We start from the raw sequence: 27,704 nt of genomic DNA on the forward strand, positions 1-27,704 counted from the left end.
ACTGATAAACATGTTCCATTGGTACAATTGCATTCCTGGAATATAGAGTACAGAGGAGATATTTAAAGCACATCTTTCCCAGTCTAATAGTGAAAGGTCAGTAAGCCTGGTTTTATGGCTCACTCAAGCCAATTTGTTACCAGGGTCCTATGGTGATTTTTTTTTGTACAACACTTTGGCTATTTTCCACTAACAGAAGTATAGTAGACATCAACAATTTCATTGAATATTTACTAAACATCAACTTGTGTAAGACACTATGTTAAATCACTGGAAAGAGATACAAAATTGAATTAAGACATAATCCTGCCCTCATGAAGTTTATTTAGTTTAATAAGAGAATATGCCATTTGAAAACACATGACCAAAAAATGATAGTACAAAATTTAAGTGCTTTGCGAAGGTCCAAAGTACTATGTGAGATCCACAGCCTTTTTTAGGACAATCCAAGAGTAGGATAATGGGTTATATGACATTATAGAAATTCTTTCTTTACATGAAAATTCTTATTTTATAAGAAGTAAAAATTCCAACTTCAGCAATACCTGCACAGGTAAAAATCAGTTACATTTTTTTCAGTCAATAAAATCAGTTTCACAGGTGAAATGGGCAATTACTTATCTCAGGTTTGGCTGACTATTAGTAAGTCATTAAGGCTTAAAGAGATTTTTAGCTGAACAATCCTATTAACATATATCACCCTCTCCAATTGAAAATAATGGAAATCCATGATGGTGATTAAGTACCTTAATAAGCGTGTGGATGCCAGGAAAAAAACTGGAGTGGTTTCAGTTGGGCAGTGGAGAAGTTTAAAAGTTGTCTTGCTATCCCAAGGTGCTAGTAGATTTGCTTTTGCTACCAAATATATGAGTATTCTTGCTGAGGAATTCTGGACTAAAATAGTGAATTTTCCTCTTATTTAGTCCATCAGAGAATTACTGGTTGGAGAATCAAAAATGGTGTTGCATGGTTTACACATTAAGCAGTCTGTGGACTGAGTGTACATCACAATGGACTTTTCTTTTGCTGATGATCTAGGTTTTGCTATTTCATGATCAAAATTATGGGATTCATTATGAATATACCGTTCCTGTAAACTATACTGCAGAAATTCAGAGTGAACCTGAAAAGCTACAGGATTCTTTATACATCTGGACTCATAGCGGTTGGGAAGGATGCAGTGTGCAGTGTGGCGGAGGTAAGCTGCTGGGAAATGGCGATGATTGTTTGGCTTTAGGTTTTTCAAAGGGCAGGAGGGGAAAAACAGTGAGTGCAATGAACAAAGCTGCCAGAGTACAAATGCTATGGGGAAGGCTATGCTATGGAAACCTATATTGTCATGGAAATTGAATCATTTTTCACTGACTATAAAAATGATCAGAAGCAAGTCTGAAAATCACTACTTAAAAGATCCCTTGGCAGATATTCTAACAGAAATACTTCATCAGGTCATCATCACCCAATTTTAGTTTTTGCCAGTGGCTATAGACCTTTTTTACACAGTTCTTGAAATGTAATTGGTTTGCTGAATTGGCCTGTCATGACTATGCAAAAGGTTCGTCTCATATGACAGTGTTCAAGTCACCTATATGATGTTATCTGAGGGGTGCCAGAAAGCATTCCTTCCCTCAAAGACCCTGCAACTTGGCCATAATATCTAAAATTTGCATTTAGTTATTCTTTCATAGGGGAAAGAATGCCTTTTAGCTTAGGCCTTCAAAGAAGCTATTGAAGTTACATCATTATCTGAGAGAAATCACAGAATTATGGAATTTAGAGCTTGAATAGACCCTAAAGATTATCTGGTAGAGTCTATACATTTTACAGAGGAGTAAACTGAGACCCAGATATAAGTGAATCACCTAGGATATTCTGACCCTTACACTGCTTTTTCACCCATTAGTCACGCAGTTCTTCAGAATGAGAGCATATCGAGGATCTCACAGAATGAGTATAAGTTTTTTTTTCCCCCAAGAGTGCCTAAAGCATTTCCTCAGAAGGTAGGGTAACAAACCACAGCAAGCCTTTGTCCTAGGCATTGAGAGACTAATTTGAGAGTAGGCATTTGGACATGAAAAGGAAATATCCCAAAAGGACATTTGGGAGTAAAGAAATTTATTCTTGGGGCAGCTAGATGGTGCAGTGGATAGAGCCCTGAAATCAGGAGGCCCTGGGTTCAAATATGGTTTCAGATTTCCTAGCTTAATACTTAACTTAACACTTCCTAGCTGTGTGACCCTGGGCAAGTCACTTAACCCCAATTGTGAGGAAGAAAGAAAGAAAGGAAGACAGAAAGAAAGAAAGAAAGAGAAAGAAAGAAAGAAAGAAAGAAAGAAAGAAAGAAAGAAAGAAAGAAAGAAAGAAAGAAAGAAAGAAAGAAAGAAAGAAAGAAAGAAAGAAAAAGAAACTTATTCTTCATTTTTGCCAATGTTCAATCCTGAGTGTGTTGCTATATTTAAAAGAAATTCCCTCTGGCCCTGTACATAAAATGAGAAATTTTATATACAAATGAAGGCTGTTTTAAATTCATGGCCTAGACTTCACTTTACTCTTTTAGTCAGAAGATTCAATTTATAATCTTTTCCTCTAACTTGAGAAAAATTGTTTGTAATTAGGTATTTTTATTGTGTCTTATATTTCTCAAAAGTTTTATCTTAGCTAAACAAAACTGAATTTTTTCTTTTTTCCAACCAAATGTTACTTTCCCCAGTTTCTGCTATAAACCTAATAATCTAATCTCCTAAGGGAGATTTTTAAAGTTTTGGAGTTTTAATTTTTAAATTCTTTTAGCTTTGGAAAGGTATATTTAGGTTTCCATTCTATATATGGTCCTAATGTATATAGTATGGTAAAATTCAAAACTATATCAAGACTTTGCAGGTACCTTATATTTTTAGCTACCTATCCTGCCTTTCCAGTGCTACCTATAAGTCATAAAGAATACTTTTCATCTACAATAGCTTTCATGAAAAGGTAGAAAAATTTGAATGTTCAAGAGGAATAGATTGAGCTTGTTAGACAGCCAACATATGTAGAATTGTTTTATGTTATTGCCACATTCCATTATTTATTGTTAGGACTCAAAAACTTTCTCCTACTACACATAGCTCAAACTAGATTCTATCAAATACCACTGCAAAGACCAAAGTAGAAGAATTTCTTCCACTAAGACAGTTAATAAGATCTATAATAAGTAGTTATTAAGTGTGATATGCCCAGCCTTAGCTAACCAGCTAGTAGATGTCATTGACAGCAGTTTTTTTCACAATGAGGTGTCTATAATGCTGAACTTAGTCCTCTCTAAGTTTTAGTTTCCTCAAGTGCATCTGTAGTTCCCACCCCACAGGATTATTCTGAGGCTCAAATGAGCTAAAAAATATAAAATACTTGGCTAACTTTAAGATATTCTATAAATAGTTGTTACCACTAATTATTATTCCAGAATCTAAGGGCTTCATGAAGGTTAGATATTTGAACCTTGCTAGAATACATAGTTATCTCTAATTTGTACATGGCATAAAATCCTTTAGGAAAACCTATGTTCTATGCTGTCACTAAAAAGGCTACCAAATAGGGTGGCAAGTTCTCATTTCAGTACTGGACAAGTCTCCCTTCTCCCTTGTCTTCTACCCTCCAATCATAGTAGGGCAATGAGGGATAGGGGGAGATCCAGTAAGAATAGGCCATGGAGAAGGTTAAGAAAAAAAGGGACCTTTTCCCATCTGAAGAGATATGCAGAAAATAATAAGGGCTAACCATTAGCAAAATTACAAAATAGGAGAGATCTGTGTTAGATTCTTCCCCATTTCCTTTTTGTTCTTGTTTCATGTTTCCTGGAGCCTTCCTTCTCTTCTCCTTCAAGTGCCCTTGCCTTTAATTTTCCTTTGAGTACCAAAGTTTCAAACCAGAATATCACAAATCCCCTAGTGCTCTGTCTGCTGAAATAAGTTTTCAATACATTTTTTTCCTCCCTTTAAAACTCCTTTTTTTCCTTACTAAATTTGAGCTCTGTGACAGATTGGCTCAATTCAACATAGATCATTGAATTGAAATAATCAGAAATCATTGAAGTACTTAATCTCTCTGTGCCTCAGTTTCTCCACCCTTGAAATGGAAAAAATATTTCACTTTGGTTTTGAAGAAAACATTTTATAAATCTTCACTCACTATGTAAATCTGAACTATTGTAATTTTTTATTCCAACCCATTTTACACCAACCACCAAGAGGCTAAATGATTCGCCCAAGGACACATATAATAAGAATTGGAATTTTTGGTAGTATCTTCACCTTTCCCAGAATGTTTTTTAACCAGCAAAATTTCTCATTGGTGGAATTTCTGACAAACACCGTGTGGGAAAATAGCACAGAATAGATAGGGAGACTCATGTCCTGGTACTAGAGAAACAGACTCACTCAGCTTGATCTATATCTTTCCACTGGACCCAAATAGTTCTGGAGGGGAAGTGAGGCAGGTGACCTTGCACAGCCTTTCCTCACTTAAATCCAACATCACTTCCCTGATGTTATGGTCCTCTTTGAGAATAAAGGACAAAACAATAACAACCCCAGCAACTTACTACTCCAAACAGAGGACAACAGTATTAGAAAAACAATATTAGAAAAATTAATGGGTCTAACTTACTATGATATGAATAATTGATAGCCTTATTTCCCTTTAACCAGGCTAGGAGTGTTGGGCTTCCTAATGGTAGCTGGGTGGTTCATTGAATAGAGCACTGACTGTAAAATCAAGACCTGAGCTCAAATCCAGATTCACATACTTAAAATTTAAACAAGGTCACAAAGAAGGTCACTTAACCTCTGTTTGCTTTAGTTTTCTCATCCATAAAATGGGAGTATTAGCACCTACCTCCCAGGATTGTTATGAGGATGAAATGAGATATTTGTAAAGCTCTTTGCAAACCTAAAGGACTATATAAATGCTAGTTGTTATTACTATTAACATAACTCAAAATGATAGGATTCCACATTGTTAAGGAAATTTTAAAAAAATAATGGATTTTTTTGGACACCATTTAATCACACTGGTCAACAATTCCACTTATTATTTAAGGTTGATTCTCAGGGGAAAGGAAGCAACATCTTAATGAGATTTTCTCCCCTTCCCCCTATATTACCTTTCTCTCCTCCAGGACTGAAGAGCTGGCTCTTATTATGCTTCTCCTTTCTTAATCAATTTTAAATCTGTTATTTAAGGTCCTGCTTATCTTAAAGGTCCAATCACTGATTTTCACTGAAGGGGATAGCTCCATTGAAGAGGAAAAGTACCAGCATCCTCCCTACCTTTCCAAAACTAAGGAGAGTTCATAGCTCTCATACTCAAATAGCTCTCTGAACAGTTCTTCTGGAGAAGGAATATATCACTCTGCAGTCTTCATAGAGTAATCAACTCTTAGCAGATTACTAAAACATCTCTACCTCTATAACTGTGTAAGCTCCTAATGTGTTGTTTACTTAGGGAATGGATAGCACACAACTAGGTGACTTGCTTTCCAGTCCCTGCTTCTTCAGATTATTGCCCAGAATAACTGTATTTGGATTTAAGACTATATGTTCAATGGATTTACCTTTTTGGAGGTATGAAATGGAAAAAGTTGAACTATTAATATAAGTGATCTTCCCCTAACCTAACAACTGAATTGTGTGTATATGTAGTCTTCATGGCTTATTTTCATAAAGCATGGTACAAAAAGGATCAAGTAAGTAAATCAGGAATTCAGTTCTATATCTATTGCTGATATGTTTTGTGATTCGGGTCAAATTATTGACTTGACTTTTCTGTCAAATTCTGTCAAATTTTCTATAAAATGATTTTTTTAGAAAATCATCTGTGATCCTATGATCATTACTTAAAATAATTAAAATGCATATTTTGAGTTTTCATCATCAGTTTGTATGTAGGTAGTGGTACTGTTAAGTGAATAGGTATCTGTGTTCTTGTCCTTTTGACCATTTTTCATGATTGAGTTATGACTGGCTGCATAGTACTCCAGTTTGTCTGAGAATGGTACAAAAGATAATTGGGAAACCTTGCAGTTCATTGTTATATAAGGAAGTGCCATACTCTCTGCTTCACAGAAAATATATAACAATAAAGAGGGAAAATGCCAAATTAGTGAAACAATTTAGAAAAGAATATGAGTATTCTCCAGTAGTCAAGTACTGCAATTACTCAAGGCATTTTCTTTTATTATTAAAGCTTTTTTTTTATTTTCAAAACATATGCATGGATAATTTTCAACATTCACCCTTACAAAATCTTATGTTCTAAAATTTTCCCTCCCTTCCCCTTACCTCCACCCCTAGACAACAAGTAACCCAATATATGTTAACATGTGTGGTTCTTCTACATATATTTCCATAATTGTCATGCTGCACAAGAAAAATCAGATCAAAATGGGAAAAAATGAGAAAGAAAACAAAATTCAAGCAAACAACAACAAAAAGAATGAAAATACTATGTTGTAATCTACACTCGGTTCCTATAATCTTCTCTCTGTGTGCAGATGGCTCTTTTCATCATAAGACCATTAGAACTAGCCTGAATCATCTCATTGTTGAAAAGAGCTACATCCATTAGAAGTGATCATTGTATAATCTATTCAAGGCATTTTCACAAATTTAATATACCACATAAATTTTGGCTTCATTACTTTATCTTATATAGTGTATTACTATATTTTATCTACTATATGACAACCAAAAATTTTTTTAAAAAAAACCTCAAATGTAATAAAATTCAGTTTAATCAAAAATTAAATGAAATTTTGAAAATTCTTAAGTGGAAAAATAAAAATTTAACTTTAATATTCTTCTTTAAATATTAATGGATTTCACATATTGTCCTTACCTAATCAACTTAAGTTTATAATTTATATTGACTTTTTTTTTTAGGAGAACGCAAAACAATTGTGTCTTGCACTAAAATTATTAATAAGACCATGACTCTGGTGAATGACAGTGACTGTCAGCATGTGAGTCGCCCAGAACCCCAGGTCCGGAGATGCAATTTACATCCATGCCAGTCAAGGTAAGAAGAAAGCTTTAAAAAAAAAACTTTCTTCCTAACCCCTAACATCTCTTCCATGTTTTTTCTTACTTTCTTTATGGTACTACTTGTAATTTGAAGGAATAATAAGCATAATTCCATAGATTTGGTTGAAAGAAAAGTGCAATAAGAGCAAAATAGCTGCCCTCTTATTTTATTTCCTTTGTTGCTTAAAATAATTTCCCCATTAACATTGGGTTAAGTTGAATTTGTGGTCATCAAGTCAGAATTTTATATTAAGTGTATATTATCTGATAATCTAATTTATTTTCATTTGAATTCATAGCAGGAGTAGTCAGAAAATCAAATCACATTAAGGAAAGATCATCTACATCCTTAATAGTGATCTAAATACCCAAAAAAAGATAAGTACCCTAGCTCATTTATGCTAGTTTCCCCTTCCCTCCCCCCATAGAAACTCAAAGAAATAACATATATGGATATATACTTGGGCCTTTTGAAATATATACAAATGTAGTATCTGTGGATTGAAATATATTTGTACAAATGTACTAGAAATGAAGTACATTTTTAATAACTGAAATTGAATCTTAATATGAATATAATTCTTAATTACATGATATAGTATATGGATTTTATCGTTGGGATAGAAAGCTTAATTATGCCATTATTTAAAGGTCATCAAAACTTTGTTCTAAATCCTGAGCCATTGCCCACTTATTTTTAATTGAATAGTATTGAAATGGAGTACCCAAGTCATGGGTCAAGTTTTACTATTTTACATGTGTGAATCAATTAACTCCTTTCCCTCCCATTATTTCAACAGACTTTCACAATAGTCTGACTCTAATACTTCGTTTAATATTACAATGACTTCATTTCATATTCTATTCTACAGTTTGATGAATGCTTTTTAATTTCACTCTAGTATATCATGTTAAAGTGTCTTATTTTCAGTGCATTGAATTTAGATTGTAGCTACTTTTGAGCCCTCTGTATCTCATATATGCATACCTAGAGTAAAGATTTCACAAAGTAACACTTATCTTACTCCACAACATCAATTTCTCTCTTAAAAAAGTAGAAACCTGTAGCATTGATTCAAGTGGTTAATTGCAAATTCATGCTGAAATTCCATTATAATTTCAGTGCTATGAGAAAAAAAAAGTTTGTGGGCATGATATATGAGCCCTGCTATGCTTCACTTAATCACAGCAGCCACCCACTAAAAAGTAAAAACAGAATCATATTTATTAAGCCTCTATTGTATACAGAACTATGCTAGGTACTGTGAGAAATCCAGATTACAATAAAGATCTCAATCTTAAAGGTATATGTCAACCCTAACAACCAGAGGACAATGCTAAATGTGTAGTCCTGATTTAAGGATTTGCTGAAGTAAGAGATCTATATAAACTACAATAAATCACAGATCATCGGAAATTCTGGAATATTAGAACTAGGAGATAGTTTAGAAATCACTTAGGCCAGGCAAGGAGTCTCAAGCTTTTTTGTGTCCTGGACCCTTCTGAAAGTCTGATGAAGCTTAACTCCTCAAAATGATGCTTTTAAATGCATAAAATAAAATATTTAGGATTACAAGGGAAGTAACTATATAAAAATATGGATATAAGAATATTTTTCAAAAAACAAGTTTGTTAATATACTTCAGATTAAGAATTCTTGGCTTTGGCCCAAATTCCCATTTTTACAAATGAGGATACCCAGCAAAGTGAGGTGACTAACATTAGATCACACAGTTGAAGGCAAAGTTTTTGGAGAAGGCTTCATGGGGATGGAGCTAGAGTTGAATCTTGGAGATTATAGAGGATTTGAATGAGGGGAGAGGTAATAAGAGGTGTTATGTGTTCTTTCTTTTGTGAGGCATTGTGGTACCCTAAAAAGAGTTCTGGATGGAGTCAAAGGACCTGAAATCAAATCCCACTTTGATACTTGCTTCCTGATCTTGGGCATTTTTTGTCTCTGAGCCTCAGTTTCTTCATCTGTACAATGAGAAAGTAGGATTAGATAAATTAAAAAATCTGATTTTCTACAATTCTACATCCCCTTTATTATCTCAGAGCCCTTAAAAAAGAAATTATAAAGGAACTCTTGAAAATGGAGGACAGGAAGGATAATCATACTTCCTCACTTTACTTCTAGTACAAATATTAATAATTTAACTATGTGTCTGTGAATCTTGGGGCTTTGTATAAACTCTAGCTGGAAGAGATATCTCTTAATCCTTTTTCTAAGTTTATGAAGCTCCTTTATGAAAATACATCTAAATGAACATAAAGGTAGTAAAAAAAAATTAAACTTTTAAAGGGCTAATTAGACAATTTTGACTAAAGAGAGTGGTAATACTGAAAGGAAACATGTGTTACCTATAAATATTTCCCTTAAATGTTACAAATAATTCATGTGGGGGCAAGGGACAAGTGTAATCAATCATGTTTGAGAGACAGTATAGCACATAGTAGAGAGTAGGTTGAACTTCGAATCAGAAAGACTTGAGGCTTTAATGGCTTCTAAACAAATACTGGGTGTGTGTGACCCTGGACAAATCACTTATTAATAAGTACTCATTTATATAGTCAGCTCTTTAATACTACAGGTTACAGACTAGTTTCCAAGTACATTGATAGTGTTTCCTCAACTAATGAAGTCACATATCTGGAATCCTATGTTCCTTTCATTAAGAATACACTATTTCAGAGGATTTTCAAACATTTGTGATGAAAAGATCAGAGCTGAATGGAAAATTTAATTTTCAAATATAGGACTCTTGAGAAGCATAAAGAGGAACTTAGTAAGATTTATCTATTTACAACCCTACATGGTAGCACATTAGAACTTTCTCATTATTATAGCAGTTAGGAGTACATATATGTTATACATCTATAATATATATATATACATATATATTTATAAAGAGAGAAAGAGAGAGGGAAGGAGGGTGAGGGCACAAAAATGAATTGAATATGAAAGAATAATATCTTTTCAAAAACTGATGAAATTAAGGGGTGAGAGAAATGTACTGGGAGAAAGAGAAGGAAGAAGTGAAATGGTACAAATTATCTATCATTTTAAAAAGAGGCAAGAAAAAGCTTTTACATTGGAGGGAAGGCAGGGGAAGGAGATGGTAAAAAAATGAACCTTACTCTCATCAAAACTGGCTCAAAGAGGAAATAACATACATACTTAATAGAGGTATAGAAATCTATCTTAGACTGTAAAAAAATAGAAGGAAAATGGGATATGGAAAAAGGGAAGGGTGATAAAAGAGAAGGCATACTGCAGAATGGAGTGTCAGTACCCAAACACTTTTGAGAAGGGACAGGATGAAAGAAGAAAATAAATAGGGAAATAGAGTTAGCAATAGTAATTGTAAAAAGAATTTCAAAGCAGGTTTCTCTGATAAGGCCTAATTTCTCAAATTTAAAGAGAACTGAGTCAACTTTATAAAAAAGAAAAACCATGACCCAATTGATAAATGAACAAAAGATATGATTTGGGCCCAAAAGGCTATAAATTCATGCATATCCTTTGACCTAACAGCACCACTACTTGGCATGAATAACAAAAGAGAGTAAAAAAAAAATGAAATTACCTATATGTACAAAAAATATTCACAGAAGCTCTTTTCTCAGGGCAAAAAAAATTAGAAATTGAGGGAATGCTCATCAATTGGATAATGGCTCAATAAATTGTAGTGTGTGTTTATGATTGAATATTTTTGTTCTATGTGAAATGATGAGCAGGATGCTTCAGGAAGAAAAAGAAAATCTGTAAAGTCCTCCATGAATAGTAATAGCAGTATTCCAGAATGACCAACTGTGAATAACTCTGCTATTCTCAGGAGTACAATCATCTAGAACTCCAGGACTGCTCTGAAGGACTTATAATGAAAAATCTTATCCAAACTCAAAGAAGGAATTGTGTCTGAGTACAGACACTCATATTCATTCATTCTCTCTCTCTCTCTCTCTCTCTCTCTCTCTCTCTTCCCTCGCCCCTCTCTCTCTCTCTCAACTTAATTTTTCTTGAGGGCTTTTAATTTTCATTAGAGTGAGAAATCTTTTTTTTTTTTTTTCACAATTTCACTTTTATGGAAATGTTTTGCATAGCTTCACAAGTGATTTCTTTGTGATGGGGGTATAAGAGAGAAAATCTAGAACTCAAAAATTTTAGAAACAAATGTAAAAACAAATTGTTTTAAATGTAACTAGGGAAAAATATTAAATAAAATAAACAACAATAACAAAAAATGCACTATTTCTATGAACATTGTTTGCCAAGTGAAGAAGGATCCTTAAGTACTATGAATCAATATCCAATAACTTTTATGTCTTATCAGAAAATGTACATGGACTTTTATTATACCAGTATAAACCTGTAGAGCACACAGTTCTTTCCCTTAAGAAACTTATAGTCTAGACTCTACAGGAATAAGACAAGCACATGGGAATAATATAATGAAGTTTTTAAACAAGGTGAGATGAGCCCATGTAGAAAAGGCCAAGTTCAGAAATTCATCACCTTCTTCCTTTCAGTCACAATGGCATTCTGAGGGAATATTTTTAGACTTTGTAAGACTGAAATTAGAGAATCAGACTGAAAAATGCTTATAAAAAATATAAACAACCATAAGTTAAAGTAGTATGAACTATGCAAATAAATGCTGCTGGAGCACAGAGTTGCATTAAACTTATGGCATAGAATTTCAAATGTACTTCTGCCCAAGAAAACCCACAAATTCATTACAATCCAACAGACCACATTCCCGCACTCTGTCCATGTTACACCACAAGTTCACACTGAACACACTTTGGACTGAAAATATTTTCAGAAGCACATTTCTTAATGTCTCCTTAGAAGTTATATTTCCACTTGCTTTGCCCACCCAGCTATTTGAACCACATACTTAACATATTCTCTGACCATGAACATCTTAAAGAAACCATTCTTTATCACCATATAAAGATGCTTTTTGTTAGGCTTGAATTTCTTTAGATTTTCAGAAATAACTACTACATTACAGCATCTGGATACAATAAGTGGGTCTTGTCAAGTTTCCATTAAGATTGTATGCTATATAATCATCCAAAAAGAAATGGAAAGACCAGATAATCCTGAAAAAGAAAAAAAGGAACTTTATTGTTTTCCTTCATTTTTAATAGAACCCCACAACATTTTCTGTTCTTTCATTGTTAAAAATTATAGAAATGCAAGCAAAAGAAAAGTCTCTTTTATCATCTATATTACCACAATTACCTATCTGCTCATAGTGTTGTGTTCTTAAAGAACTTAAAAGTCCTCTAGAAGTCAGTATGATACAATGAGACAGACAAAAAAGGAGAGGGGAATATGCACAGTGACATATTTCATGAGTACATTAATATTCACTAAACAGAAAATAAGTGCATATATTTTTAATATTAAATCTTTTATCCCATTGTCATTTTCACTACAGTTCAATAAAAGATCTACTATGTGTAATGTTCTTTGTATAAAATATTTTCTCATCTTGGTTCACATTTCCTTCAAATGCAAAAATTTTCTCCTTTCTCTCCAGGTACTCAGCTTCTAACTGGAAAGAAAGTACAATAATTATTTATCAATCTGTGGTAAGGTAGTAGAATGAAAAAAAATTTTTAAAAATCTATTTTATTCAGGCATTTCTTTGATTATATTTTATATAGTACATTTCATACTTGAAATATTTTTTGCCCAATATTGAAAGTAGTTTGCATTTAATGGGCAAACACTGGTTGACAGAATGGAAAAATAATTCAGGAGTATCTTGGAACCTAGAAAGAGCATACTAGAATTTGTGGAAAATATGTGAAATAGATCATCTATAGCATGGATCAAGCGAGGCTTACTTTGCTGAAACTTAGGCCCAAGAAAAGAAACTAGGGACAGAGTGTAGCAAATTAAATGAGTTTGAAAATAATATTTCATATTACATATGTTCTAATTCACAAAAATTTCACCCTCATATTTCATCATGGCATAAAAGTGACCATAGGCTCCTAAAGACTACATCAGAGAGTAAAATTTTTGAGGATTCCGTAAGTTAGAAAAGCTTTAGTGAAGTAGGGAGAGGATGATCACCAGCATCTTGGCTACTGGATGATGAATTCTTTGGCCATGACAACCCATTAAAGAAACATGCACTAGCCCTCAGTCCAACATAACCCTTCTCATGTCTACATTCTCAGTCATAAAGTGGCAAAATGAGAGTAGTTCTTTTTTGTCTAATAATCAACATTAATTTAGCTGTGCCTCCTCTCTAAAATTCAAGAAAGTCTAACAAGATTTCATGCTACTGGGAGGAACTGAAACATACAAATATTGACATCCTTGGAATAAATGAGTCACAAGATATGATGTAGTGCCAGGTAAATGGAAGAATGTTTCTTAGGAGCTCTTTGAATAATCCTATAAGGCAAGGTTGGTTTTGTCATGCACAAAATTGTTTCTTACAGCAGAATAATAATCCGTTACATTCACATACCAAAAGCAACATGAAATATTTCATGGAATACTTTATCATCTAGTTTTGCAGAGCTCATAATAAGTTGGAACAAAATATCACCAGAATTGATCTAATTATTTTTCCCCTCAAACGCTTCTTTCTTCTATTTTTCCTATTACTAAATTACATATAAACATATGTATATATATAGATGTACACATCTATATATAAGCACATATATATATATATATATATATATATATATATATATACAAATATAAACATACATGTTTATACACAATTTTTTTTGCATTTTGTCTCTTCTTTTAGAGGTGAGTTCCCTGAGGATACACAGGAACTATGTTTTTGCCTTGGTGGGGAAGAAATCACCAAAGCTTGGTTCAATGCTTGATACATATTAATTGCTTAATATATGTTTGTTGATTGATTGAAATAAAAGTAAAAATAGCTCATACACTGATATCCATTGAAGAGAATGATGAGATAGAGAAATTCTACAAAGAAAATTGTGAGATCCTCTATATCAAGTCAATATATATGGATAATTAGTGACTGTGCTAAATGTATATGAGAATAGTGAAAAATATGTTGAAATTTGATTCAAGTTTTAGAACCACAAAAGTTCAAAGATGTGCAAACTACTTGAAAGTCTAATGCTTTATATAAGTAAGATAATTTGTCAATAAAAAAATTGGAAGACACTGAACACAGTAAGCACCAGAGAGCATCACGAAAACTAAATTTATGTATCCTAAGAGAATGGAAACAACTGATATACAAACTTAGATGTCATTAAAAGAAAATCACCTAACCATTTGTTCACAATCGACTCAAATTAAATCAATAGCAAATTAGATGGGTAAAATCACCTATGAAATGAAAAAAGAATAAAAATAAGACATTGTGTGAAATAAGAATGATGCAATCTGATCATTCAGATAAGTTATTCATGTTCCCAAAATGGAAAATGTGTAAAGGTAAAGAAACTGACTTTAATCGGTCAATAGATCGAATCTTTTTTAGCTTTAACTTTGTCTGAGATATGATTACTACCCCTGCTTTTTTTACATAATAAATTATTAGTGTTTCCTATAGAAAGTTAATAAATACAGAGTAGTCTCTAGAGCAAAGAGGCCAAAAGAGCCAAGGAATTATGAGTTAAAAACAACAACAATATGCATCCTTCTTGTCAAGTGCATAGACACTGCAAATAAGATAATATTATTTTACCATATAAACGTTTGCAAAATATTACAACAAAGGATCATATTAGGTTATAAACAGTAGCACCAGTATAACTCTTCACCCAACAAATCAATTATGAACAGGGGAATAGGAAAGCAGTCTGCCTCCAGTTTGAAGCTCAATGAAGCTAGATCATCAAAGAGAATTCATTGATAAAACCAGAATAAGCCAGAAAAAAATAGCTTTGTTAATATTTCTATAATAAACTATCTTCATCAATACAGTAAAACTACAAAATTTGTACTCCATAACCTAAGTCTATATTATATCATATATGAGGAAGTAAAATGGTACTTGAGGACAGTTTCCTCAGTGAAAACATAAAAAGAGAATAAACATTTTGCAAACAATATCCTTTAGCATACTATCTTTACACAATGACAAATTTTTCTTTAAATTTTATATTAAACTTAAGTACAAAATTTAAAAAAAGAGAAAAGAAAACACTGCTATGTGCATAGCAGAACATAAGAAAGGATTCAAAATATAGGGTGATAAATTTCCATTGCAAGAAAACAATACAATAAATACTACACATTGTGTTGTGTTCAGATCTATCTTTTCTTTGTATCCTTATAGGTTTTCTTCTTTGTTACTATGAACTTTTTACTTTATTTCCCCCTCCCTCCTCTGAAAACCACAATTCAGCATGGTGATAGATGTGTATGTATTTATGTATATATGTACACACAGGTATACATTTAAACCTACATATATACACACATATCCATAGATATCTATAAACATATACATATGTTCATATATGTAAAAACCATTCTATGCTTATTTCTCATTGTTCTCTGTTTCTCTGAAGGTAGTGTCTTCCTTCGTAAGTCCAAATCTTTTCATATTTTTCTAAATCTACCAACTCATCATTTTCTATACCACAGCAATACTCCAATCTTATCCTCTCTAGTTATTTTAAGTAGTCTGAAACAATATTGATTTATATATCTTACATACAGTATAGTTTTCCTATTCTCTTTTGATCAAATATATTTTAGCTTTAACTTTGTCTGATATGATTACTACCTCTTTCCTGATCTTTATTTAATCTTTGTGTGTACTTCTCATTTTTATAACATTTCCTTAAAGTAACATATATTGTTGAGTTCAAATTTTTACTCTACTATCTGTTTTCATTTTATGGGTCAATTTATCCAATTCACATTCTAATATATAATTAGTTATTTTCCTTTTTATTTTCCCTCACTATCCTTCTTACCCTATTCCTCTCCCTTCTATCCCTTTTCGACCCACTTTGGCCTTAACTTATCCACTCTTCCAAGAATCCCTCTTTCATCCTCTCCCCAACTCTATCCCCTTGACTTGTTATTTCTTTCTGAATTTAGATCTTTACACATACACACACACACACACACACACACACACACACATATACAAACACATATAAATATTGTTCCCTCTTTAATCTGTTTCTGATGAGAGTAAGGTTTCAGCACTATCCATCTTCCCCTTATTTCTATATCATTTTTTGCCTCATTTGTATGAGATAATTGCTCCTTTTTAATCTTTCCTTACAAACTTTTGTTTTTATTAGAATCACTCCATCATAGTCAGTTCAGCCCAAGCCTTTCTTTCAAATTACCCAAATAAAAATGATAGTCATAAAATTTCATATATAAGAAGTAAATGATTTGACTTTATTGAGTTTCTTATAATTGGTCCTTATTATTTATCATTCTCCTGTATGTTATATGTCAAATTTCCCCTTAAGTTTTGTTTTTTATTTATTTAAAAACAACAACGTAGGAAAAAGAAAGTCAAAAGAGGAAAACAAAGCAGAACATTGTCAGGTACACAGCAGAACATTAGGGAGGATTCAAAATAATAAATTTCCAGTTCAAGAAAGAACATGTAGTAGTAGGAGAAATTATAACCATTATTCTCTGTCCTTTCTTTGCTTTCTTATGGGTTGTTCTTTTTTTTTCTGCTACATACTTTTTTTTTACTTTGTTCTTTTTTCCCCTTTTCATCCCTCCCCCTACCTCCTCCCAAGCAGGCTATAGTTAAGCACAGATATATTTACATATAGATATATACATACACATAGATATACACACACATACACAGACACATGCATATTCACACCCACCCACAAACCCATATACATATCTATATCTATATACATACATAAAGCAACATGCAAACATATCTACATATACTCAGATATACATATATACATTTGCCCAATATGCACCTAAAACAATATTAATATGTCTGAAATATAATATAGATTTTTCTCGATTGAATCTTTAAGTTTGACTTTGTCTAAGATCAGGAATCACTAGCTGTAAATTTTCCCCTAATAAATTCTATTCCTGTTCCTTGTTGTAGTGTTTGTGTGTATCTCTTCTTTCCTATCTTAACTCTTCTACTTTAATTCTGCTCCTTAACTTGCCTTATTACTTAATCTCCCCCATCCATGGATCCCTCCCTTGTCGTTTTCTCTCAACCTTTGCTTCCCCCTCTTCCTATCCCTCCCTCCCTATTTCTTTATAGATTTCTTAGAGTGTGTACCCTCCATAGTATTTATGTAGTATTGTCTATTTAATCCATTCCTAATAAGAGCAGGTTTTCAGAACTACAAGCTCTCTTCCCTTTTAAATGCCTTGTGTTCCTCTGCAGCTCATTTGTATAATTACTATTTTTATGTATTTCTAGGCAGTTTTGTTTTTTAGAGTCAGATCATACTCAGTCTTTCTTTTGAGGTATCCAATTGCTGATGTCAATCTTAAATATATGGTAGACATTTACATATTTTTTTAACAGACAACATATTGGATGGTGTATTGATGCATTTTGCAGTTTTCATATTCAATACATGGATTTCCCTTCAAGAGAAAAAAACTATAAAATGAACTCTAAATAACTTGCAATATTAATCTGTTCTCTTTGCTATTGTTTTATGAGAATTGGGCTTTAATATAAACAAGTACTGGAATTAATCAATGTCCATTTCAGGAAGTTTCTTCTCAGAATCTGGGGAGGTGCTTGGATCTATATTCTGTTCAGTGGCCTGAACCCCTCCATGGGTATCACCTTGTCCTCCTAGTGGTTCATTCTGTTCCACATGCTCATCATCTTTTGGAAGCTCCACTTTAGGTCTAGGCTTTGTAACTATAGGGTTACAAATGCTTGTAAGCTCTTTAATTTTTGCTTCAATCTCCTTTGTCTTTATGATTGGATCCACAGTAAGACTTTGTCTGTTTTGAAGATTTAACTTTAGACATTTACATATAAAAAACAAACAATTTGTCTTGAAACTGATCTTTGGTATTAGTTCTTATATGTTAAATTTTCTATTAAGTTGAGGTTTGGTTGAAAGAAAGATCTGAAAATCTGCAAGTTTTTTGAATGTCCATTTTTTTCATTATAGAATGAAATTATAGATAATTTTGCTGGACGTAGTGTTTTTGGCCATAGGCCTAGATCTTTTGATTACTGGTATATATGATTCCAGGATCTGTGTTCTTTTATCACGGCTGTTACTAAGTGCTATACAATTCTTATTGTGACTTCAGCATATTTGAATTGTTCTTTGTCTTGTTTCTTGAATTCTCTTTAATCTCAGGTTTTCAAAATTGGGCAATATTTTTCCCAGAGGTTTTTCATAAAGGTTCTCTTTTTTTTTTCTATTTCTACTTTTTTCTCATGTTCTATCACTCTAGGGCAATTTTCTTAGATATTTCTTTCATTATTGTTATCAAGGTGGGCTTTTTAGTTATACAGCTTTCAGGTAATGCAATTATTCTTATATTATTTCTTCTTGATCTGTTCTTCAGGTCTGGTTTTGTTTTTGTTTTTTGTTTTGTTTTTACTAAGCTGTTTCACATTCTTTTCTATTTTTTTCATTCTTTATATTCAATTTTAATATTTCTTGGTCTCACTAGGTTCCCCTTTGCCCAATTCTAATTTTCAAAGAGTTATTTTCATTTTTAAGACTCTGTATCTTTCTTCTTGTTTTCTTGGATGTCTTTATTTTATTTTATTGTGTTGGGTTTGTTTTTTATTAGTTTTTTCTTATTGTCTCTCATTTGATTTTTAAAATTTTTTTGAGTTCCTCTATAAATTTTCTCTAGGCAGGAAGCCATTTAATGTTACTCTTTGGGAGAAAAGTTTTTTTTTTTTTCTTTACTTCAATATGCTCCTCTGAAGATGACTCCCAATCTTCCTTATTCCCATAGTAAGTTTTGGAATTGTCTTTGCCAGTTCATTTTTATTTTTTACTTTTTCTTTTTTTTTTTTTTTTTTAACAAGAAGCATAAATGTAGGTACCACTAATCATGGGGTTAGGAGATGGCTTGATTTCAGTTCTTCCCTCTGACCAGAAATCCCAAACTGAGAGTTCCTCCCCTCCTAGAAATACTCTTGCCCCAATACTTTTGAACTCCCAGTGTGTACTTGTTCCTTCTCAACCAGGGCTGCAACTCTGCAGCACAGTTAGGCCTGGTATCCCTAATCAGCCAAAATTCACTCAGTCTTCTCAAACTCAGATTCCCAACTCCTCAAGTAGTCCAGGAGATGAAAGCTTCTGTGGCTCCAGCTGAATTGTTAGCCTTCAGAGCCCCAATTGATGTTTCTGTGGAGCTAGCCTAGAAATGTTTGTATTACACACTGGTTAATTCTGGCCTGTTTTTTTTTTTTTTGTTTGTTTGTTTTTTTAAGATCTTCTTGGGTTAGACAGCTATTCTATCCCAAGTCTTCTATATCTTTCACCAGTCTATGTTTGCCCTAACGTGCAAATTGTTTGGTTTGTAGGGGAAATCTGGAGAGGTTGAAATTTACTGATCTACTCTGTGATCTTCCCAGAATCCTCCAAGTTTTCCTGATTTTCTCACAAATCTGAAAGCTGAAGTCCTTCAGCTTTTAAAATATCCATTTGTTTTTTATTCAGAATTACACTTAACTTTGCTGGGTAAATTGTCTTAAGTTATGACTCCAGCTCTTTTGCTTTATGCAATATTATATTCCAAGACCTGTGTTCTTCAACATAATAGGTCTTGTGTAATACTATTATAGCTTCATGATATTTTTTTCTTGTTGCTTCCAATATTTTCTTCTAAACCTGAGTGCTTTGAAATTTGGCTATGAAATCCCTGTAAATTTTCCTTCTGGGATCTCTTTTGGGTGGTGATCAATATGTTTTTCCTATTTCTGCTTTGCTTTCTTTTTCTAGAACTTCAGGATAATTTTATCTGTCAGTTTCTTGTAATAGTGTATCAAGAATTTTTAAAAATCATTTTTAAGCAGTATTCTTATATTATTTCTCCTCAATCTGTTCTTCAGATTAGTTGATTTTCTGAACTGTTTCATATATTCTTCTACTTTTATCATCCTTTTGATTTTGTTTTATTATTTCTGTGTGTCTTGAACATCATTAGCTTCCCTTTGCCTAATTCTAGTTTTCAAGAAAATTTTTTCTTAAGTTTTTAGTTCTCTATTTCAAGTTGGTTGCCTTTCTTTTCAAAATTTTCTTGGATTGCTCTTACTGTTTTTCTAATTTTTCCTCAATTTATCTTATTTGATTTTTAAAATAATTTTTAAAGTTCTTCTAAGAAATCTTTTGGGTTTTGGGATCATTTGATTTTCTCATTGAAAAAGGAATAGCTTTTTTAGCTCCATTTTCTTCCTCTGAATATGAACACTGATCTTCTCTATCCTCATAGTAATTCTCTGTGATTGGGTTCTTTCTCCTTTGCTTGCTCATTTTTTGGTTGTTATTTTATTTTATGTTTAGGAGCTGTTAGGTCCTGACGTATGGAGAATAATGCCCCAACCCTCAGTTCCTTCTTATTCTTATTTTCCAAGGCTTCATCCTTCAAGCACTCAACCTTGGGATCTCCTCTTACTCCTAAGTAACAGCTAGAGCCCCTGGTCACATCTAAAGATATTAAAACTACAATATTTTGATTACTACAACAAAAGACTTTTTTGGTAAAGCAAAATGCAGCTTTGACCTCACTAGTCAAAGATTATACAAATTTCTTTGCCAAATGCAACCATAGGTAAAACTTTATTTCATATCCTGATTAGTAACAAAAAGACATAAAACAAGTATATATGCTAACAAATCTTTGCAAGGATATCCAGAATAGAATCCAAATAGAAAACAGATCCAGTTTTAATGGTGAGGTCCTCCAGATGTCTATTGTTGCTGATGTCTTGATCACATCAGGATCTAGAATATTACAGGTTTCCTAAATGAGATCTATGATGACTCAAAAACTAAATATACATAACAGAAATGCAGATCACTCTAAGAAGGATTGTGGAAACACAGGCACACTAATGAATTGTTGGTAGACCTGTGAATTGATCCAATAATTTGAAAGAACAATTTGGAATTACTCCAAGTGAGTTAGTGTGTCTGTGTTTCCACAATCCTTCTGGGAGTGAATATTTCTCTTTTTATCATCTTTGCCAATTTCTGGATAGGGGATGAAACTTTAGAATTACAGTGATCTTCATTTCTGTTACATAGGGATTTAGGACATTTTTTAATAAATAGTTCTTAAATCTTAGCAATTCTTTTTTTTTTTTTTTTTTTTTTTTGAGAACTGGTTGTTCAAGTTTTTTAACCACTGATCTACTGGATACTGACTTTTGGTTTTATATATTTTTGTCTGTCCATTTATCTTTGATATCAGAACCAATCATTGATATCAGAACCAATGATTTGATGTAAACATATTTCCCCAGTTAAGTACTTCCCTTCTCTATCTCTTGCTGATGGGTATTGTCAATAATATATGGAAATGGTGATGATTTGTGTGGGTTTATTTTATTTTCCACAAGTTTTCTAAAGCTATTGTTCCAGTAGGTTTTGGGGTGATTTTCTAGGATTCTCTAAGTATATCATCATATCCGTAAAAATGATACTTTTATTTCCTCATTACCTATTCTAATTCCTTTAATTTATTTATCTTTTCTTATTGCTAAAATCAACATTTCTAGTACAATGTTGAATAATAATGGTGATAATGGGCATCCTTGTTTTACTTCTGATCTTATTGGGAATGTGTCCAGCTCATCTCCATTACAAATAATGCTTGCTATTGGTTTTAAATACACACTGCTTATTATTTTAAGAAAAGCTTCCTTTATTCCTATGCTCGCTAGTATTTTTAATAGAAATGGGTGCTGGATTTTGTCAAAAGCTTTTTTTGCATCTATTGAGATTATCATCTGATTTGTATTGATTTTGTTATTGATATGGTCGATTATGGCAATAGTTTTCCTGATATTGAACCAGCTCTGCATTCCTGGTATAAATCCCACTTGGCCATAGTGTATTATCCTGCTGATAAATTGCTTTAATCTCTTTGCTAATATTTTATTTAACATTTTTGCAACAATATTCAATAGGGAGATTAGTTTGTAATTTTCTTTCACTGTTTTGGCTCTTCATGATTTAGGTATCAGTACCATATTTCTGTCATAAAGGAATTTGGCAGTACTCTTTCTTTACATATTTTTCTAAATAGTTTATATAGTATCGGAATTAATTGTTCTCTAAATGTTTGGTAAAATTCTCTTGTGAATCCATCTGGACCTGGAGATTTTTTCTTAGGGATTTCATAAATGGCTTGTTCAATTTCTTTTTTTTTTTTTAATGGGATTATTTAAGTAATTTATTTCCTCTTCTTGTTTTTGTAAATCTTAATCTATTTCAGTTAGATTATTGGATTTGCTGCCATACAGTTGGGTAAAATGGCTCCTAATTATGGCTTTAATTTCTTTTTCATTAATTTCCTCTGTCTCTATTTTATTCATATAATTATTTAGAGATACAAAATTTCCCCTAAGAACTTATGGGGTGCAGTCAAAGCAATTCTTAGGAGAGATCAATGAATTGGGCATGCAACTAAAAAAGCTAGAGAAAAACAAGTTAACCCCCCCAAAAAAATTAAATACCAAATTAGAAATTCTGAAATTAAAAGAAGAAATTAATTAAATTAAAATAAGAAAATGCCATAAGTTTTGGTATGATGTCTCATTATTGTCATTCTCTTGGATGAAATTATAGATTGTTTCTGTGATTTGTTGTTTGTCCTGCTCATATTTTAGAATTAGATTATTTAATTTCCAATTAGTTTTCAGTCTATCTTTTCCTAGCCCTTTATTAATATAATTTTTATTGCATCAGGGTCTGAAAAGAAAGCATTTACTATTTTTGTCTTTCTGCATTTGATTGTGAGGTTTTTATAACCTAATACAGGGTCAATTTTTGTGTAGGGGCAATGTATTGCCAAGAAAAAGGTGTATTCCTTTCTATCTTTATTCAGTTTTCTCGAGAGGTATATCATATCTAGGTTTTCTAGGATATTATTAACCTCCCTAGTTTCTTTCTTATTTATTTTGTGGTTATATTTGTCTGATTCTGAAAGTAAGGTTGAGGTCCTCAAGTAATGTAGTTGTGCTGTCTATTTCTTTCTGTACCTGGCTTAATATCTTTTCTAGAAATTTGTATGCTCTACCACTTGATACATATATATTTAATTTCATTGCTACTTCATTATTTACAGTACCTTTTAGGAAGATGTACTTTTCTTCCTTATCTCTTTTAATTAGATGTTTTTACTTTTGCTTTCTGAGATCAGAATTGCTACCCTGACTTTTTTTTTTTTTACTTCTGCTGAGGCATAATAAATTTTGTTCCACCCTTTTATCTTTACTCTGTATGTGTCTCTCTGTGTCAGATGTGCTTTTTGTAAATAATATGTTGTATTCTGTTTTTTAATCCACTCTGCTATTTACTTCTGTTTTATGGGAGAGTTCATCCCATTCCCATTCACAATTACGATTACCAGCTCTGTATTTTCCTCCATCCTATTTTCTCCCCTGTATATACATTTGTTTTCTTTCCATCCTATCTTTAGTAGTGTTTTTGTTTTTCTTTTTGGCCCACCCCACCCACTACTTCATCTCCTATAACCTATATAACCCATAACCTAACTAATCCTATATACTCTCCTATCACCCTTTCTCCCTTCTCTTACTAGTTTTTTTTTTTTAAATCTACCCTACACTATCTTATCTTCTATAACTCTCCCCCTTCTCTTACTTTTCTTCCCTCTAGTGTTTCTGCCCTCCCTTCTATCAAGCCTCTCCCTTGTTTTTCCTCTTTCTCCTCCTACTTCTTTATGAGATTAGAAAAATTTCTATTCTCAACTGAATGATTGCATTATTTCCTCTTTGAGCCAATACTGAGATTAAGCTTCAGCCAATGCTTATCCCCCTTCTTTTATTCCCTCAGTTGTTATAGGTCTTTTGAACCTCTTTTTGTGATCTAATTTGTTCCATTATACCTCCCATTTCCTCTTCTTCCAGTACAAAATTTTTTCCACCCCTAAATGACTTTTTTTCTTTGATATCATCACATCAGAGTCCATTCACAATCACACCTTCTGTCCAAGTGATGCCTCCCCTCTGCCCCAGTAACAGATACAGGTAAGAGTTACAGATATCATTTACCCCCTCTAAGGATATAAACTATTTATCCTTTAAATAGTGTATTTCCCTCTATTTACCTTTTTATGCTCATCAATAGTCTTGTGTTTGTAGATTACATTTTCTATTTATTTCTAGCTTTTTCAATAGAAATAATTGAAAGTCTCTTACTTCATTGAAATCCATTGCCTTCCCTGAAAGATGATGCTCAGTCTTACTAGTTAGTTAATTCTTGGTGTAACCCCTGGTACTTTGCATTCCAGAATATGGTGTTCCAGGCCTTCTGATCCTTTATTGTAGAAGCTGCCAGATACTGACTGTTTCTCTTTGATATTTAAATTGTTTTTGTGTGGCAGCTTGAAGTATTTATTTCCTTGAGGTTGTAGTTTGGGAGTTTTGCAACAATGTTCCTTGGTGTTTTTCTTGTGGGATCTCTCTTTGAAGGATATTGATGGATTCTTTCACTGAAAATTTCCTCCTCTGGATCAAATATATCAGGGCAATTTTCCTTGATGATCCCTTGAAGAATGCTATCCAGCTCTTTTTTGGTTAATGGCATTCAGATAGGCTAATAATTTTTAAATTGTTTCTTCTGGATCTATTTTCCAGGTTGGCTATTTTTCTAACAAAATATTTCACATTTTCTTCCATTTTTTCATTATTTTTAGTTTGACCAATTTTTCATGTCTCACAGAGTCATCAGCTTCCATTTGCCCCATTCTAGTTTTTAATGTGCATTTTCTTCAGTTAGCTTTTGTATCTTTTTTCCCAATTGGTTAATTCTATTTTTGAACATGTTATTTCCTTCAGTGGATTTTTTTTTCATTTGATCAATTGTGTTTTTTAAGTAATTGCCTTCCTTTTCCAAGCTGTTGACTGATTTGCATATATCTCATTTCTTTTCTCATTTTTTCTCCTGTCTCTCTTGTTTGCTTTTTAAAAATTTTTATGAACACTTCCAAGAAGCCTCTTTGGGCTTGAGAACAATTCATATCACTCTTTGAGATTTCCTCTATGGATATTTTGTCCTCATCTGACTTGGTGTTTTGGTCTTCCTTGTCACCATGAAAGGTTTCTATGGTCTAGGTTCTTTTCTCTTTCTTGTTCATTTTCTTTCCTTTTCTTTGCGACAACTTTCCTTTTTTAAATTTTATGGTCAAACTCTGCTCCTGAGGCAAAAAGGGTCCCAAGCTTCCTGTGTAGCTCTTAGAACAGGGGCTGCTTATGTTTGCAGGGGGGTAGCTTTGCCTGCTCTTTTCAGGAAACAGCCTGGTTTCTCATAATGTCTTCTGAACTAGGACTAGAGGCTGTCCCACTGATCTGCTTCTCTACCGAGTCAGGACTAAGAGTCTCATTTGCTAATTTACTGTGAGTTAAGTCCTCACCAACTTCCCCAGAGTCTATTTGAGTTGGGCTGTCTATCCTTTTCACCCCAGTGAGACTGAGTTTTCTTGAAGTTTTTCCAATCTATCTTGAACTGGAGAGTGGTGAGGCGTGGTTTCATGTTTTCCTGATGTTTTTGAAAGAAACTGGGAGAGCTCCTGACTTCACTCTGTCATCTAGGGTCCATCTCCAGAACTCCAACTACTTTCCTTCTTATTCTGGTTACATGGGGAGTTGTTTATCTAAAAGCTTCTCAGTGTTGTGTAAGTGAAATTATCTGATTTATGTTTTGTTATTACCTATATTCCTTGTTTGGTTAAGAAATCAACCCCTACCTAGAGTTGTAGATCTCATACATTGTGCTTCTCTCCTAGTTTTCTTTTAATAGTATAACCTTAAATATTAAGATCATATGTCCACTTTGACTTTATCATGATGTTAGAAATATGAGAACCTTCACCTAATTTCCTCCAGGTACTTTCTGGTTTCCCAGAGATTTTGCCAAATAAGGAAATTTTCTCTAGGTAATCTACATTTGGGAGTTTATTGAACAATGAACTATTGTGTTCAATAGTGATGATTCTTCCTTGTACTTTCCCATCTTAAAACTATGCCAATCCTAATGGTATAACTTGAGATCTGAAAGTGTTGTTCCTTCTTTAGTCCTATCTTTGTTATTATTTTTCTTTCTACTCTATACTTTTTTGTTTTCCCAAAAGATTCTTATTAGTTTTTCCAGGTCCATAAACTATCTCTTGGTAGTTTGATACAGTATTAAATTTGTAGATAAACTCAGGAAGTGCAGGGTTTCCAAAAGTTTTAGTGACTTTAATAGCTTAATAGCATTAAGACTTTCAGAACACTTTGAATTGTCATTTTTATCATATTTTAGAGTCAATAGGCCAGCTAGGTGATACAGTGGATAAAGTACCAGGCTTGAAGTGAGGAAGATTCATCTTTCTAAAGTCAAATATGACCAAACAATCAGTAGCTGTGTAACCTTGAGCAAGTCAATTAACTCTGCTTGCCTTATTTTCTCATCTGTAAAATGAGCTGGAGGAGGAAATGGCAAATCATTCCAGTATCTTTGGCAAGAAAACCCTAGATGAGGTCATGAAAAATTGGACACAACTGAAACAATTCAATCACAACAAGAATGGCTAATAGGTATGTGGAGATATAAGACTGGAGATCATCCAACAGATTAGGGTTAGCTAAATAGAATCGAGAATCATCTGCATAGATGATAGTTGAATCCATGAATGTAATAACATCACCAAGGAAAATAGAATAAAGGGAGAAGAAAAGAGATGTCAGAACAGGGGCCTGTGGGACACCCATGATACATCTGACAAGGGAGAGATCACTTTTTTCTAAGGGGATCAGTGAACTTTTCATGGACTAGATGAAACCAGAGCTCTCTTGATGAAAAAAGAATAGTTTTAACAGAGAAAATATCCAGGTATATGGGACAATGTATAGAACATTTAGACAAGGAAAGTAAAAGAAGAGACTGGGAGGAAAAAAATATGTATCTAGTTGATTCTCAAAAAAAAAAAAAAAAAGTTTTGCACAAGAGGAGTGATTCATGGCAAAGCTTGAAAGCTAGGTTGAAATCATGTTGTAAGAGAACTTGAGATGTCAGACTAATACACAATTGAAGGGTTTTGAATAAGAAATTACATGATCAAATATCTTATCTCAAGTTTTTATCAGAGGTTAGATGCTGTGCTTCTCTCTCTAAATGAAAGACAATGCTTATTTTCATTTTCATAACTTGTTTTTTAGGTTTTTTGTAAAACTTAGATTATCCAAGGTACAGAATTTTGCCATGCTTGGGTATCTAACAACACCACAAGTTCAAAAGCAAATGAACATTTGAAAGTTCAGAATGACTACTTTTGCATATAACTTCAATTATATCTAATCTGTTCTTTAGTGGGAATTCTTGAAAACTCCACAAAATAAATATCATCTGTGTATAAGGATGGCATCTGAACCAAACAATTATGCCCGACCCAAGTGAGATTACTAACAAAATCCTCTAACCCTGATGTCTTTGTCA

At 32.8% G+C, this 27,704-nt stretch overlaps 1 protein-coding gene across 2 annotated transcripts in view; it reads left to right on the forward strand.

Moving 5' to 3' along the window:
• The window catches only part of ADAMTS17 (ADAM metallopeptidase with thrombospondin type 1 motif 17), a 473,015-nt gene that overhangs the window by 350,050 nt on the left and 95,261 nt on the right, over nt 1-27,704 (forward strand). For both annotated transcript variants that reach the window (XM_031955494.1, XM_031955493.1), the window contains 2 exons: nt 1,039-1,198; nt 6,918-7,053. In XM_031955494.1, the coding sequence (XP_031811354.1) occupies nt 1,039-1,198; nt 6,918-7,053 (296 nt within the window). The remainder of the gene's footprint in view (nt 1-1,038; nt 1,199-6,917; nt 7,054-27,704) is intronic.

Source organism: Sarcophilus harrisii, chromosome 2 (assembly GCF_902635505.1).
Source record: "Sarcophilus harrisii chromosome 2, mSarHar1.11, whole genome shotgun sequence".
NCBI classification, from domain to species: Eukaryota; Metazoa; Chordata; class Mammalia; order Dasyuromorphia; family Dasyuridae; genus Sarcophilus; species Sarcophilus harrisii.